Here is a 17,649-nt window from a genome sequence, read left to right as displayed (position 1 = left end):
GAAGAAGAAGAAGAAGAAGAAGAAGAAGAAGAAGAAGAAGAAGGCCTCCCAGGAATATCAACAGAACATGGTATAACAAGTTACAATAAGATCAGGCATGTCACCTAATATTAAGGCTAGATAACATAACCCAGTAAGAGGAAAAGGGTTCCAAAAGTAAGCAAAAGACACAGAGACAATCCCACTGCTCCCACTGTTAGAAGTCCCATGAGACAACCAAGCTACATAATTGTAGCATGTAAGTAGAGGGCTTAGGTCAGACCCATGCAGGCTCCCTGATTGTCGGTTCAGTGTTTGTGAGCCACCATGAGCCCAGGTTAGTTGACCCTGTGGGTTTTCTTGTGATGTTCTTGACCTCACTGCCTCTTACAATCCTTCCTTCGCTCTTCCACAAGATTTACTGAACTCCAGTTTATGTTTCGCTGTGGGTCTCTGCATCTGTTCCAACAGTTGATGGATGAAGCCTCTGATGATAATTATGCTCTGCTCTGGTCTATAAGTATAGTATATCATTAGCGTCATTTCAATGTCTTTTGGACAAATAAAAGATGTAGATTTTACAGCTCAGTTTCCATGTGGGAAACTGACATGGACTCTATTACCTGCTCCTTGATCACTTCCCATTGGCAAGCTGTCTTGCTAGGCCACAGAGGAAGAGGATGCAGCCAGTCCTGGGGACAGTTGAAAGGGGAGAAGACCTCTCCCTTTTTGAGGACTAGGAAAGGGAGATAGGGAGAGAAGAGGGAGGAAAGGTGGGACCAGGATGAGATGAGTGAGGGGAGTTACTATCAGGATGTAAAGTGAATAAATTTTACAAATAAATTTAAATTTCAAAAAAAAGATGTTGAATTTAAAGGTGTGATAAAGTTTAAAGTAAGTCTAATACTCAAGGTATAGCAATTTTTATTTTTTGCTTATCTTTAAGTGTATTTCTTTATTTTTATGCCTGTGTATGATGTGAGTAGGAACACATATGCAATGTCACACATGCAGAGCCCAGGGGACAACTTTTGGTAGTCAGTTCTTTCCTTTTATATCAGATAGTCATACACACTGAGCCTTGTTGATGGTACTTTTGCTTCTTTTAATGAGGTTTATGGTAAGACAAAGGAGGAAAAATCAAAACAAAAAGTTTTGAGAATCTTGCAATCTTACCAAACACTGGAGTATAAAATTGAGCCTAGGGAGAAAACAGGGAACAGGACAGGAGCCTACCACAGAGGGCCTCTGAAAAGCTCTACCCTGCAGGGTATCAAAGCAGAGGCTGAGACTCATAGCCAAACTTTGGGCAGAGTACAGGGAATCTTATGAAAGAAGGGGGAGATAGAAAGACCTCGAGAAGACAGGAGCTCCACAAGGAGAACAAAAAGCAATCTGGGCACAGGGGTCTTTTCTGAAACTGATACTCCAGACAAACCTAGAACTCCTGAACAGATGTAGCAGAGGCAGCTCAGGGTCCAATTAGGTTCCCTAGTAATAGGAACAGGGACTGTCTCTGACATGAACTCAGTGGCCTGCTCTTGGATCACCTCCCTCTGACCAAGGTGCAGCCTTACCAGGCCACAGAGAGAAACAATGCAGCTAGGCCTGATGAGACCTGATAGGCTAGGGTCAGAAGGAAGGGGAGGAGGACCTCCCCTATCAGTGGACTTGAGAAGGGGCATGGAAGGAGAAGACGGAGGTGTGGTTGGGCTGGTATGAAGGAGAGGACTACAGCTGGGATACAAAGTGATTAAACTGTAATTAATAAAAAAAAATACATTTAAAAAAAGTTGACGCTAAAATGGCATGGCTTATGAAGGTAGCAGTGTAATTACAAAAATGTTGTGTGTTTTGCATTGAATTCTTAAGAAAAATGCCTTAGAGTGCAGGAAATCATAAGAAAGAAGCAGGAGTTAATATGACCTGGAGAGGACAGGAGCTCCACAAGGACCAAATATATCTAGGCACAGGGGTCTTTTATAAGAGTGTTTCTCCAAACAAGGACCATGTATGGATATAACCTAGAACTTCTGCTCAGATGTAGCCCGTGGTAGCTCATTATCCAAGTGGGTACCCTAATAAGGGAACAGGGACTGTTTCTGACATGAACTCAATGGCAGGCTCTTTGAACTCCCCTCCCCCACGAGGGAGGAGCAACCCTGCTAGGCCACATAGGAGGACTTTGCAGCCAGTCCTGAAGATACCTGATAAAACAGGGTCAGATGAAAGGGGAGGATGTCCTCCCCAATCAGTGGATTTGGAAAGGGGCAGGGAGGAGATGTGGGAGGGAGGGTGGGATTGGGAGGAAAAGAGGAAGTGGGATACAGCAGGGATAGAAAGTTAAACTGTAACTAATATTAAAATAAATAAATAAATAAATAAATAAATACTTTCAAACAAAAAAAAAAAAAGAAGAATGTCTTAATGGCATGTAGGAATTGATCAAGCTATACCCATCTAGAGTATGAAAGAGTGAACTCGTTTTTAATAATTGGTATACATGTTTATGTTTGCATGTGTGTGTATGTGTGTGTGTGTGTGTGTGTGTGTGTATAAGAACAGCTCTGGGACACCATGGTCACACAGGGATGTCTAGAAATTTGCTTTCTCCTGAACTGTTTCATCACGCTCAGCTAACTCAAAGGCTATAGAAGGTATGGTCTTAAGGATCTAGTTACTCTTTAAACCTATAGAAGCCTAGTACTATCCATGTAAATGTGACTTTGCAGGTATGTTGAATATAAGAGTCCCAAGATAGTGGATGCCTCTACCCAGATTTCCAAATAAAAATTCTTAGAGATCAGACAATATGTGATATAGGATTAAGATCTCTGCAGGCAGTCCATGAGAGAGGTTTTGTAATACTGCAGTAGTAGCATCAATGATGTAATGAAGACCTTAAGAAGTTGTAAATGCTAACAATATGGAAAGTGAGCCAAGGAAAGCCATATAAAATGCTTACTGCCAAGCCGTAGTAGGCTGGTCATGTGGCTTTCAATTGTAATGAAATACAAATGATAGACTACCATGGCCTTTACATTTTCACATGATGCCACCATGTGCCTCATGTATTGAATTTAAGCTAAGAGATTTAATGTTTGCCTGCTGAGGATTGGTCTTGCTATGATCTGATTTTTTTTTCAACGTATTCTTCCTATTTAAAATGGAAATTCTTTTTCTGTGTTTGTATGATGGGAATATGCCTTATCTTTATACTTCTGGAGATTTACACCTAGGTTTTTTCCATAAGTCCCAAAGTAGATTTTGAATATGAACTTTTAAACACTGCTGAAACAAGAAGACTGTGGAGATTCTGAGATTGAATTGAATGCAGTTTTCATTGTGAGCTGGGAACGAACTGTGGCCATTTAAATGAGAATTATTCCCATATGCTGATATATTTGAATACTTGTTTCCCAGTTGTTGAAACTCTTTGTGAAGGATTAGAAAGTAATCCTCCTCCTTGTTGGAGAAGGTGTGTCACTATGGGTAGGCAGGTTTAATGTTTCAAAAGATGCCTGACATTACCAGCCTCTCTCAGTCTCTCTGTCTGTCTTAGTGTCTAGGTCTCTGTCTCTCTTTCTCTCTCCCATGTAAGGGAAGCAGGGGCTGCATCTGTCATGAACCCAGTTGCTTGTTTGATCACTTGCCTCTGGTGATCCGGCCTTGCGAGGCCACAGAGAAAGAGGATCCAAGCAGTCCTGATGAGACTTGATAAGTTATGGGCAGATGGCAAAGGAGAACTCCCCCTCTCAGTGGACTAGGGGAAGGGAATGGGGGGTGGGAGAGATGAAGGGTAGGACTGGGAGGAGTTGAGGGAGGAGACTTCAATCAAGATATATGATGAATAAGTGGTGAAAAAAGATTAAAATTAAAAACAGTATAAATGTTTACAAAATTAACTCAAATTTGTTTTTTTTTTGTTAGAGAGAGAACATGTAGTTGAATGAATAAAGAGGTGTGGAGAATCTAGAGAAGGTGAAATATATGATCAAAATAAATTATAAGAAAAATAATTAAAAAGACACTTGTTTAAAAAGCATTAAAATTAAAACTGCCATGTAACCTAAGTATACCACTTCTGAATGTGTTTTTGTGTTTATGTGTGTGTCTGTATTTAAAATAAATCTAAATTACTTTGCAACAGATATATGTACACATCTGTTTTTACTGTTGCATGGTTAAGACTAAGAGTCACCCTGTTTCTATCAACAGATTAACAAATAAAGGAAATATAGTATAAATACATAATAGAGTTTTATTCAGCCATAAAGAAAAATGATTATGCCATTTCAAGTAAAAATGGGTAGAATAGGAGATTACGATGTGACTCAAATAAGCCTAACTTAAGAAGACAGATATTACAATTCTTCCTTTATACATAGAAGCTAGACAGAAAAAAAAATTACAAAATTAGAAGAGGGTCTATTTTGGAAGATGAAGGTCAGCGGTGGATAGTGATAGTGAGAGAAAGAGAGAAAATAATGGGGTGTGGAACATATTTAAAATACATTATATATATGAAAATGTCAGAGTGGTATTTATTATTTTATACACTCAATATGCACTAATAAAAACATACAACCAAATAGAAGTGTTATATATCCTTAGCAATTAGGAAAATGCAACTTAAATTTACTTGCAATTTCATCTTAATCTAATCAAAATGATCAAGATTAAGAAAACAATTGACAACAAATGTCGACAGGTAAGTGTACAGAGAACAATGACTCCTTATTTGCTGTTAGCTACAGCAAATATTAAAATCACAGTGGAGAATTCTCAAAAAGCTAAAGTATACCTAATGTATGTTCCAGATATACAACTCCTTGGCATAAGCCCAAAGACTCTATGTCTTACTCCACAAATATATGGTCAACCAGTTCATTGATGTTGTATTCACAATAGCTAGAAAATGGAAGAAACCTAAATATCTTTCAACTAATGAATGGGCAATAAAAATGTTGTGCCTACACAATGGAACACTATTTGAATATAAAGAAAATTAACTCATGAAATTTGCCAGTAAATGGATGGAGCTAGAAAAGTCTATATTAAGTGATATAACCCAAGCCCAGAAAGACAAATGATGGATGTAATTTCTTATATATTGATACTAGCTCCCAATCTTTAGATATGAATATATAACTTGAAATATCCTTAGAAATCAGAAATGGACCATGGTGGTATGGAGAGAAGTAGCTTTATAGCAGTGATTCTCAACCTTGTTATTGCTGAGATCCTGATGTTGTGGTGACAGCCAACCATAAAATTATTTTTGTTGTCACTTCATAAATGTAATTTTGCTACTGTTATGAATCATAATGTAAATTCTTTTATAGAGATAGAGGTTTGTCAAAGGGATCATGACCCACAGGATGAGAATCACTTGTCTAGACAGACAGAAATTAAGACATTGGTGCTATGAAGTGGGAAGTGTGGAAAATGCGGAAAGCTTTAACTAAAGAGGAACGAGAGTAATATGAAGGAAGAGATCAGGGAAAAGGAATAAATAACACTAGAGATGCTTGAAAAGTTCATAGAATTTTTTTATTTTATGTTCCCTTAAAATATAAATATAATATGTGACATATATAAAATATATGTTTGTATACATATATATGTATACAAATAGACAAACATATATATATATATGTTTAAATTATATATATACATTAAATAAAGTAATCCCATTTGGGGTAAAATGTTCACCTCAAAAATGACAGATTAGCTGAAATAATTCCCAGTGCCAGGCATGGAAAACCTTTGAGTTTTTGGTAGGGAGAGTTTAAGAGACACACTAAAACAATATATGCTTATTGCTCAGCTCCTGGTTACCAACTGGAACTTGAAATAAAGACTTCATTGCTGAAGGCACAATAAACTTTGGACATAAGACTTCAGGGAATTGACCTGGAACTGACTTGGAAACATCCTATCTAAAAAATAATAGTTCTCATAGTATCTGAAGATGTTCTACAGGGGAGAAAAGCAACCAATAATCCTTCCAACCTTTAAAGAGTATGAAACACAACAATGATCAATATGGAAAGATGATATTGTTGATACAATAGTGGTACTTATATCTTGGAGGTAACCAACCTCTATCCAATTGGTCTTAAGGTCCACTCAGTAGGAGGAAATGTATGCCCGGTAGTTTAAATCATCTCGAATTGTCAGATAAAAATGCAGATTACAGGCTGAGCATGGTGACACACACCTTTAATCCCAGCACTCCAGAGATAGAGGCAAGCTGATCTCTGTGAGTTCAAGGCCAGCCTGGTTTAAAAATGGCGTACAGGACAGCCAAGGCAACACAGAGAAGCATACGTCAGAAAAGAAAATTCAAATCACAACTGATCATGAGGTGCTCAGTGCTAACTTATGTATTTACAAAAGAACCCCTGCATCCAAGTCTCAAGGAACATCATGAAAAAAGGGATGTAAGACTGTAAGAGCCAGAGAACCAGGAAATCTGCTTCAAGAAAGCTGTGTACCTAAAACTGTAAGAATATTATTACCTGAACAACACCTGTACAATGAAAGCATCAACTTACATGACAACATAGATAGAAGAAATTTTAGAAGGCCCAAACCCTGTATGAGAAACTACTGAGAAAGGCAGAATCAGTCTTTTTCAGGAACATGCTAGATGATACGGTGCCTAATCCAAAGTGGTCAGCCCTAAACGTATACACATAAAAGCAACATTGACTCAGCAGGTTATGTCTCTCTGTCTCTGTTTCTCTGTCTCTCTGTCTAGCAATGATGTTAACAAAATAAGTCATAACTTTGATAGGAAGAGTTAGAGAAGAGCGAGGGATATAAAATGTGTAAATAGAATACTCATATATGAAATTCTCAAAATATTAACAAAAAAGCAAAATAAATAAATAAAATTAGCAAAATATTGAAGAAAGTCTTCATCTACATATTAAATAAATAAATAAATAAATAAATAAATAAATAAATACTGTCATTACACTTTTAGTTTTATTTTCCATGCTGATCATTGTTGTAGCTCGTAGGTGTAATAGCTTGTAAGGACTACGGAATGCCTCCCCTTCCTTGACAGCTTTCATAATACCTTTTGGTACCATGAACGGTAGTTGCAATGGAGGAGGATTTCAAGACTGATCCAGATTACATCTTTTGAGTCCTGTGTCTGAAATGTATGCTGTCTTCAGCAATGGGGACTTATCTTTGTTGTACCCAGACCTTAAGGTCCCCAAAGACCACCAGGAGCCAGACCACATATACAAGTGCAAAGAGCTTTATTCAGGCTTAAGCTTGATCTCTCAACCTTCACCAACACAGTGCATCAGAGAAGAGAGCCCCAAACAGCTACATGGCAGGGTTTTTATTTGGGGTTTGAGCAAGAACCCATAATTCCCAGCTTAGCAGTTACACTATGGGATGACATTCAGCAAGGGCAAAGGTGTTACAGAGTGATTGACTGACTAACATAACTAACATTGAATGAGCTATCTATAGACCTCAGGAAGGTTAGGTCAGTGGGCTTCCCAGCACAGATCCCCCACCCTGAGATGAGATACCTTTCCATTCCTGTGGTTACCTCCAGGCTATTCCTTGGGTGGGGAATTTTATGGCTTTCTAATTCCTAAAATTGGTAACCTATAGCCTAGTTCCTGGGACTGATGACTTCTGGGGAAGGGAGTCAGGGCTAGACCTTTCATCTTAATCCTCTGGGAGGCAACATAAAACAATAGCAAAAGCTTATATTGTTTTTGGAACCTCTTAGACTCATAACAATCAGTGGCTCCTTAACTGGACTTATGGCCCACTCAACAGGAAAAAATATGTTTCTGGCACTGGAAATCTTACCACCTACCCAAGGTTAGTGAAATTGATTTTTAGAAGAAAACTTGTTACCTCTAATTTAGTAGGCAAGCATAATTCCTAACTATATTCAAACTATTTGTCCTTATTCACACATAGAAGTGTAGCTCTTATCCCCTCATCAAAAAAAATGTTTCTGCAGTACATGAAGACCATTATAGGAAACCACAATTGGTCAAAATGTAGAGGTTAACTAACCATGGGGTACCCATTCCCAATGGCTACACGCATAAAACATCTGCTGCACATGAGGTTCAGAGAATATAATGGAAGAAGAAACAGAATGATAGTAAGAGACAGGGGAACAGGAAATCTTTTGTGGGATTGTGTCTCCTGAAAATGACCAAGAAGCTATACTCATGACACTTTGACATATGGTTTCCTAGACATGACCCAGACAACTACAACACTAGTATACATACTAACACGAAAGGGAAAAATCTCAAGGGGAACCATCCCTTGACAAACAACTAATGACAACTAGCAACTACTGAGAGAGGAAGAATTAACCTTCCCCAGAGATGAGCCCTCCATTTATTTATCTAATACTAAGTGGTGTGAAATTGTATATATCCAAGTAGAATAGTCAGGTTGTATTTATATATTTATGAACATTTTATGTGTGTGTGAATGTGTGTAAAAACTCATAATTAAAGAAAGACCAATGGACTTGAAGCTGAGTAAAGGGTGTTTGGAAGAAAGAAAGGGAAGAAATTATATAATTATATTTTAATTAAAACAAAAAATAAACAAATGAAGCATAAGGAAATACAAAAACACTTTGCATAACTCTTCACTGAATCAATGTAAATTCAGTAAGAATCCTTCATTCATTCGGCTAAAATGTTAGTATTAAGTATATCGGCCATATCAACTGTTGGTGAAATTTGAAATCCAAATCAGTGTAACTATTTCAGAGTAGTGTGACCTTTTCTTACAAAAGTAAACATATACCTGACCTTTGACTCACCCTATCAATTTCTGAGTATCATTTTATTTAGGAGAAGTTAAAGCATATGTCCAGATGAAGATTTTTGTGCTAATATTCATAGTGTCTTTATTAGTAATATCCCTATCCTAAAAGAATATATTTATCTGTGAACAAGTGAGTGGCTAAATAAGTAGTGGTATAGGAACACAATGGAAAACTACTTAACGATAAAGAAAGAATTATGTATAATCCATACAAGAGTTTGGATGGATATCAAAACATTATGCTTGTGAAAGATGTAGGACAAAAAAGTACATAGTTTATGATTCTATTGCGATAAATCCTGGGGGAAAAGGGCAAACTAATCTATACTGACAGAAAAATCATCTGCTGCCTGAGTAGGAGTGTAGGAGGGATGGAGTAACAAGTACAAATAAGCACAAAAGTATGCTTTGCATACATTAGTTTGGTATATTAAATGGAGATATTATTATCTGTAGTCGCATATATTAACAATTTTCAAAACTTAGCAGTATATACAGCTTTAAATGTACTCAGTTTGTTACATGTAAATTGTATCTTTATAAAGCTACTTATAATCCATTTTCCTGATCAATACTGAACTAATTGGCAAAGGAAGACTTGTCCAGATAGAAAATGAGAGTGCTTTGAGCTATATTGGAAGCAGACATGTTAAGAAAAGTAAATAGATTTGTAAAATATTTCAGAATATACTCATAAGAGTAAGCATATATTCACCATTTTCCAAAATTAACTTGTTTTAATTTTCCAGAGCAAAGGCTACAGAAGGTTCTGTCCTGAAAGCCCCTTGAACTTGTAGAGATACTTACTATGAACTCAAATGACCTGGGAGAACATCATGGATTCTATTCAGCTGCTAAAAATATATCAAGGGGAAAAAAGAGTGGGAGGAAGCAAAAGAAAAACGTTGTGTAAGTACTAACTTCTATCATATTCTTCAGCCATTTTTTTCTTGATCATAAAAGCAAAGTAGGAAAACAAGATTTGAGATGGGGGTGCAAAGTTCAAATAATGTGTATATCCACAGTATGATCACAGTAGTCAACTTTCCCTCTGATGATATAATTGGTGAGAGTTTGCTTCACTTTAGAAGTTAAAAATAAAAAAGATTGGAAAGACAAATCAATCTGGAAAAGTCTTACACAGCAAGCATGAGGGCCTCTCTAACCATCCTAGCCTACCTGAAGAGTTGTAGGCCAACGAAAGACCTTGTGAAAAGAAACATGCTGGGTGACAACTAAGGAACTATATCCACAATAGTACTTTGTCCTTTATTCATGTGTGTGTGTGTGTGTCTTTCTGCGTGTAAAAAGAGATCCTTCAGACTTTGGAAACCCTTCCCTATTCATAAATATTTTTTATACATTGTATCTCTTTTCATTGTCACAACAGTCTTCTGATAGGAGGTATTTTCAGCTTCAATTTTCTGTGAGGATATCTACAAAGACAAGTTTGATGCTGGAGAAGCAACTTAAACTTCAGACTATTTCATTCCTGGGTTTGAATGTTTATTGTGCTTTCATTTATTCAAAGGTGAGTTATTTCTCACATTAATTTTTACCAGCCTAGTTTCTACAAATTTCCCTGTTTTTTCTTTGACATTTTTCATTCACTGCTATTAGCTTTCTCTTTCACTGTCAATCTATAGAAAAATAGTGCACCCTGCTCTAAGACATATATTCATTCCATTCTACCATTTTGCCAGTTGATTCAATTCCTTTTGACTGAAATACTTAAAAAGCTTTGGTACACGTTAGGTTGTAATGCCTATTCAAATAAAGCTTTCAATGTATCTGTGCATTTCAGCATGCTACATTAGAGTACTGAAAATTAGCCATTTTACAGTCTGACAGCTTTTAACAACTTCCTCCCTCCTTTTTTTTTTTTTTTTTTTTTTTTTTTTTTTTTTTTTTTTTTTTTTTTGCCCTAAGGAATGATTTGTGAAACTAACAGAAAGTAACAGAGAGTATGCACAGTAAGGCCTCAACTGTTATGTTCTCAGCAGATAATTTTCACCTGGGCAGGTGGAAGCACTCTCAGGTCATTTTGTTCTAAAAGATTATTTTATGACCATTTGCCAAGAGCTTTGGAACTGTTGAGACTACAACTAATGTAGCAAAAGAATGGAAAGCTAGTTTATGTTTTGCTAATATGGAGGATACAACAAGTGCTCTGGCTTCATTTCTTTATCTGTAAAATAGAGTTGATCATACATGCTATGCCCCCTTGAGGTGTCAGTTAACTCCTTGGGTCAAGGTAAACTCTCAGTACAAAGGATAAAGATTCCCCCTCACTGTAAATGCCTTTATTTAAATGCAGAAATGTCAGGAGGGGTTGTATAGGCTACCAACCCCAGAATTTGGGAAGCTGTTTCAAAAAGATCATGACTTCAAGGTTTGTCTGGGGGTACTAAACAAAACCTTGCCTCAAAAGAAAGATAAAATCATGACAAACAAAAAATAAAAACAAATAAATACATTTTAAGTCTCACAAAACAAACTCCATGTGCCTGCTGGGACAGATCCCAAAGTATAAGCTATTTATGACTGAAGGTACTACAGCCTTTGCATAAGGAAACCTGTATAGTTCTATCCTACACCTTTCTGTTGCTCAACTTGCCTTTACAGTTAGAGTATCCTATATCATCTTCACTGCTACCTGTTCATCAAAAGAAAGAATAGCCCTCTGTGATTTCTCTAAGATAGGAGTTTTCAAGAACAATTTGGAAATCCAGAGGCTTCTATACAAAGCTTTGGACAAAATTAAAGGTTCATGTGTGCATGACAAGTGTTTTGGATATTTGTATTAGCACACTTGCCTGAGTGATTTTTGCCTTTGCAAGTCTGGAGAAGTAAAAAGTGTCAGTTACAAGTAATTCCCAATGGGAAGAAGGGTAGAAAGTAAAGTAGAAATGGCCGCTGGTTTTTTGGGCCCAGAATTCCCAGAGCAAATGGAATGGTGTCAAGAATTCCTATCTACCCTATTGAGGAATTGCAAAGGTTTCAGCAAGAATTGGCTTGGCTGCAGCTTGTTCTTTAATTTGTTGGAACTCCCCCTTCTGCTTGTCCTGGTGGACCCTGTAAAAAAAAAAAAAAAAAAAAAAAAAAAAAAAGCCCTGACAGCTATTGGTAGCTGGTTTTTCTAGTGCCCCTTCCTCCCTCTCCCATCTCCAAAAATTCTGTTTTGGGAATGTGTTTAGGAATGAAATCTGGCCTGTGGTAGTCTTCTGAAAAGCCCTTAGACTTGTGTGTTAAAAATCGCTCCAAGTTAAAGCTTCTGCTCTGGAGCCTGGTTCCGAAGAACAAGGGATATTTAAAGAAGAGGGGTCCTCAGAGGCTACAGAGAGTAATTCCAACCTTCACCCATACTAATCCAGTACTTCTTTCTCTAAAGCCACCCAGCCCAGCGCAAGGGGAGGAGAGAAAAGGAAAGGGGAGGAGACGGCAGGGGAGGGGAGAGAGAAAGGAGGTGGGAAGGCAGGGAGGCCGGCCCGCGGGGGCGGGACGGACTCGCAAACTGTTGCATTTGCTTTCCACCGCCCAGCGCCCGCTGGGAGATCCCTGGGAGCCAGCCTGCTGGGAGAACCAGAGGGTCCAGAGTAAACCTGGAGGCTGAGAGGACATCAGAGGGGAAAAGACTGAGCTAGCCACCCCAGTGCTATACAGAAGCTGAAGGGACGCACAACGCCAGCCCCAGCACAGCTACAGCCCACGCCTGTTGCAGCGCTGCGGCTTCTAAGCCGCCTCCTCGGAGCTGCCCTTTTCCTCTTCGGTGAAGTTTCTAAAAGCTGCGGGAGACTCAGAGGAAGCGAAGAAAGTGTCGGGTAGGACTAAGGCTGCCTTTGTCCTTCTCCCTTTTACCCCCTACCCCCTCCCGGGTCCCCTCTCCAGGAGCTGACTAGGCAGGCTTCCTGGCCAACCCTCTCCCCGACACCCCAAGCTTTGCCAGCCAGTTTGGACAGAGGTAACTCCCTTTGGCTGAAAGCAGGCAAGCTTGTTGCACATTGCAAGGAACGCTTTTGGAAGCCCAGAGACTAAGGAGCAACAGCACGCCTGGAGAGTCCCAGATTCCAGGTTCTCCTCCTGCACCTCCTCTTGTCAGCCCCTCACCCTGTGTGTGGAGCTAGAAATCAAAAGATGAAGAGGCAGTCAGGGCTTCAGTAGTCGAAAGCAAAACAAAAGCTAAAGAAAATAGCTCAATTCGTATTTGCACCTGCTTCAGTGTACATTGAATGTGGAAGGCAGAGGATTTTCCTCCCCCGCCCCCACCCCGTCAAGCTTTGAGCATCTTTTAATCAGTTCTTCAAGTATTTAGGGACAAACTGTGAAACTAGCAGAGTAGATCTTGTGTTGCGCGTGCCTTCCTTTATAGGAGACTTTGAGGCTATCTGGGCGCGTTTTCCCCCTCCTGCAAGTTTTTTCTTTCCCAGATCTTCCCGCAGGTGGGCAGCTAGCTGCAGCTACTACATCATCAGTCAGTAGAACTCTTCATAGCAAGAGACAAGGAGGCAGGAGAAGAGAATTCGGTGGACGATACAGAGAAGCTAAAGGATGGAGGTGCAGTTAGGTTTAGGAAGGGTCTACCCGCGACCCCCGTCCAAGACCTATCGAGGAGCTTTCCAGAATCTGTTCCAGAATGTGCGCGAAGCGATCCAGAACCCTCGTCCTAGGCACCCTGAGGCCTCTAGCATAGCACCTCCGGGAGCCTGTTTACAGCAGAGGCAGGAGACTAGCCCCAGGAGGCGGCAGCAGCAGCAGCAGCACGGTGAGGATGGCTCTCCCCAAGCCCACATCAGAGGCCCTACAGGCTACCTGGCCCTGGAGGAGGAACAGCAGCCTTCACAGCAGCAGTCAGCCTCAGAGGGCCACCCTGAGAGTGGTTGCCTCCCAGAGCCTGGGGCTGCCACAGCTCCTGGCAAGGGGCTGCCGCAGCAGCCACCAGCTCCTCCAGATGAGGATGACTCAGCTGCCCCATCCACGTTGTCCCTGCTGGGCCCCACTTTCCCAGGCTTAGGCAGCTGCTCCGCCGACATTAAAGACATCCTGAGCGAGGCTAGCACCATGCAACTTCTTCAGCAACAGCAGCAACAGCAGCAGCAGCAACAGCAGCAGCAACAGCAACAACAGCAGCAGGAGGTAATATCCCAAGGCAGCGGCAATAGCGCGAGAGCAAGGGAGGCCACTGGGGTTCCCTCTTCCTCCAAGGAGAGTTACCTAGGGGGCAATTCGACCATATCTGACAGTGCCAAGGAGTTGTGTAAAGCAGTGTCTGTGTCCATGGGATTGGGTGTGGAAGCACTGGAACATCTGAGTCCAGGGGAACAGCTTCGGGGAGACTGCATGTACGCTTCGCTCCTGGGAGGTCCGCCCGCTGTGCGTCCCACTCCTTGCGCGCCACTGGCCGAATGCAAAGGTCTTTCCCTGGACGAAGGCCCCGGCAAAGGCACTGAAGAGACGGCTGAGTATTCCTCTTTCAAGGGAGGTTACGCCAAAGGGTTGGAAGGTGAGAGCCTGGGCTGCTCTGGCAGCAGTGAAGCAGGTAGCACTGGGACACTTGAGATCCCGTCCACTCTGTCTCTGTATAAGTCTGGAGCAGTGGAAGAGGCAGCAGCATACCAGAATCGCGACTACTACAACTTTCCGCTGGCTCTGTCCGGGCCGCCGCACCCCCAGCCCCCTACCCATCCACACGCCCGCATCAAGCTGGAGAACCCGCTGGACTATGGCAATGCCTGGGCTGCGGCGGCGGCGGCGGCTCATTGCCGCTATGGCGACTTGGCTAGCCTACATGGGGGGAGTGTAGCCGGACCCAGCACTGGATCGACCCCAGTCACCTCCTCTTCTTCCTGGCACACCCTCTTCACTGCTGAAGAAGGCCAATTATATGGGCAGGGAGGCGGTGGCGGCAGCAACAGCCCAAGTGAGGCCGGGCCTGTAGCCCCCTATAGCTACACTCGGCCCCCTCAGGGGCTGGCAAGCCAGGAAAGTGACTTCTCTGCTTCCGAAATGTGGTACCCCGGTGGAGTTGTGAACAGAGTACCCTATCCCGGGCCCAGTTGCGTCAAAAGTGAAATGGGACCTTGGATGGAGAACTACTCCGGACCTTACGGGGATATGCGGTAAGTTTCTCCTAAAAAAAAAAAAAATGCCGCCTTTTGACCAAGAGCACAGAGCAGCAATTTGCATTTTTAGAAGATCTAGGTATTCCTGTCCAAGAGCACATTCTGAGGGATCCTAAAACAACTCAGTACAGATCTGTAGGAAAGGCTGTCCTACATCTGGAACCCTCCTGGGGACTGCCTTCTTGTGAAGTGTTTCACCTAAGCCCAGGGAGTCTTTGCTACGCTTTGCTTTGGGGTGCTAATGTGTGCCCTTTTAGTTTCTCCTACAATCCTCCCAGCCTCCTAAACTACTAAATTAAGATCTTTCTGATATTCCACGTTCTATGGGTTCCAAATGTGAATGCAACTGAATGGGTCATTTTCAGAAATGACGCCAGAAGCCTTTTACAGTTTTTTTCCCCTCCTCCTTTTCTCAAAGTCCTAAAAACACAGAAATGTTGGCAGTTTCTTGTATATGGGTCTGTTAGTATTTACCTTCCATTCCCTGAATGATCTTGGCATTAAAGAAAGGAAAATAAAGGCAAAACCTGATTTCGGCCCTCATCCTTCAAAGAGAGATAATAAAGAGAGGGGGGAGGCAAAAAGCCACCGCTGGTTGCTTAGGGGCTCCCGTGTGAAGGAGTGTAGTTTGTTGCAGGGACTTACTCCCTAGTTAGAGGTCAGCTTGGGGAATCCAACACGGTACATTTAGAGCAGGTAGATGGGGTTACTTTCATGGTAAACACCGGTCAAACTTTGCTCTTATAAATTTCTCAGCATTGGTTGATTTGTTGGGAGTAATTGTTTGGGCCAGTTTTCTCTTGAAACGTGTTTTCTTTTTGTAGATTAGAACACATCTGAAGTCTCTACTTGGTGTTTGCATTAGATCTGTAAAGAAAAGAATGTATTGTAAATGAATAATTTAATCAGGTTTGAGTTTGACTCACAAGTCTTGCAAACAAAACAAAACAAAACAGTAAACATGTCCTGCTACTTGAGTGTGCTCAGAAATTTATACTGGGGAGGAAGCAGAAAGGCACCTCGTTACATTTTTCATTTTTAAGGACATATTTTTATTTTAGAACATGAGTTGCTAGTACTAACAAATTGAGTAAGAACTGTCAGTGACCTACGAACCATAATGTTGCCTCACAGTTCTAATTAGGACAGGAGAGAAATGGTGAGCAATATTCGCCTTATTAAAAGTATTTACTACTACTTCTTGAGCTTCTTAGAGAGTAGTTGAAACGTTTTTCCCTAAAAATTAAGATTATCTTTTCATCTGATAAGACAGAGTGTTGACTGAGTAATTAATGCCTGGGCTTGGTTTTCCTGAGGTGGTCATGTTCTCCATGAATTTATGTTTGTTCCTTAAATGTTTTTTTTTTTTCATTTGTGATCCCCCCCACACACAGCCCAAATTTCTTTGTTAGATGTACCATAATATTGGTGTCTTAATTCTAACAATTTGTGGTCTTTTATTGTTCTTAGTTGTTAGGACAGTGTCCAAAAATGAAAATGGGATGATAGGTTTTCATAAAATACTCTTTTCTAAGTTGTTGAAGAAACTGTTTCTTATCGTAGTTTATATTCTATTTGGCTTTTAAGGTTTGTCTTACAGGATTTTCAAAGATTCATTTCATATCATTAAATCTTTTACAATTAAGTTAGAGTGTTTATTTCTGTGATGGATTTACTGTGGGATAAAAGGTCTTCGTTTTATGAGAATAGATTTACTCGGTATAGTTAATTTTTTTCTAGGGTTGTCAACTAGAGAACGGAGTTCCTCTTTTACTACAAACTTTTCTTCTTGTGGGAATGTCTAAAGTGCTTCTTAACCTAGCAAGATGCTAAGCCTAGCCACTTGAGCCACCCGTATTCTGGATATCTCACCCCAATTTGCTCATATAACAAGAAGGAAAGTAGTAGTTCTCTGTGTTTCTTTTAGAAGATACATTTTTGAAAATCCAGTATGACTTTCTGCCAAGTGAATAAATAATACTTCTTAGCATTCCTGTAGTGAGCATTCTGATTTTATCTCAGTTCCTAATGGCAGGGGTCCCTTCTCTATTAAGATGATCTGAAGCTTCATTGACACTTGAAATTACTGAGAATTTAGGTAGTCAATGAAGTCCCTGTGTAAGTAAGCTGAATAATTCCATTTCTAGGATCTAGAAACCCATTTGAATCATTTTGTTGAAAATTAATTAACTGATCTCACCAGAATGCAACCAACGTTTAAAATGGAAATATTTTCTGACTTTCTTTTGTTTCCCCTTACTGTGCTAGCATAATTGGATGAAAAGCAAAGGGTTTTCAAAGGCAAGCCCAAAGCCCAGAGCTCATTCCCTCTGGATGATATGCATTGTGTGCTGATTTTGAGTTTACAATCTCAAAATCCTGGAAGTTTCTTGTAACCTTTTTCAATTGTGTGTGGTCTGAATATTAGTTACATGGGAAAAAAATTTTTTTAGGTTTACTAACTGCAGCAGTAGTAACTCTTAAGTCATACACCAGCAACATTTCTACTGAGAAGAAAGGAGAGGATGAAGGTTTCCCTTTTCTCTCTCTCTTTTCTTTTAGTTAGTTTAGCATATGGTTTGAACGGAAAGAAAAAATAAAAGTAATGGGTCTTGTTTGCAAGCCTGATGATATTTTATGGAGCTGTTTTCTCATGGAGAGCAAACAAGACTACAACTTTGCAGCACAATACTGTGGTAAACATGGATTCTTA

General features: G+C 40.3%; 1 protein-coding gene across 1 annotated transcript in view; it reads left to right on the top strand.

Moving 5' to 3' along the window:
* Nucleotides 1–12,381: 12,381 nt before the first annotated feature.
* The window catches only part of Ar (androgen receptor), a 205,251-nt gene continuing 199,983 nt past the window's right edge, over nucleotides 12,382–17,649 (top strand). The window contains exon 1 of the mRNA XM_055605085.1: nucleotides 12,382–14,933. Within this exon, the coding sequence (XP_055461060.1) occupies nucleotides 13,366–14,933 (1,568 nt within the window). The 5' untranslated portion in view covers nucleotides 12,382–13,365. The remainder of the gene's footprint in view (nucleotides 14,934–17,649) is intronic.

This window comes from Psammomys obesus, unplaced genomic scaffold, assembly GCF_907164565.1.
Source record: "Psammomys obesus unplaced genomic scaffold, mPsaObe1.curated_primary_1811, whole genome shotgun sequence".
Lineage (NCBI taxonomy): Eukaryota > Metazoa > Chordata > Mammalia > Rodentia > Muridae > Psammomys > Psammomys obesus.
This window is presented reverse-complemented; position numbering and strand designations above follow the sequence as displayed.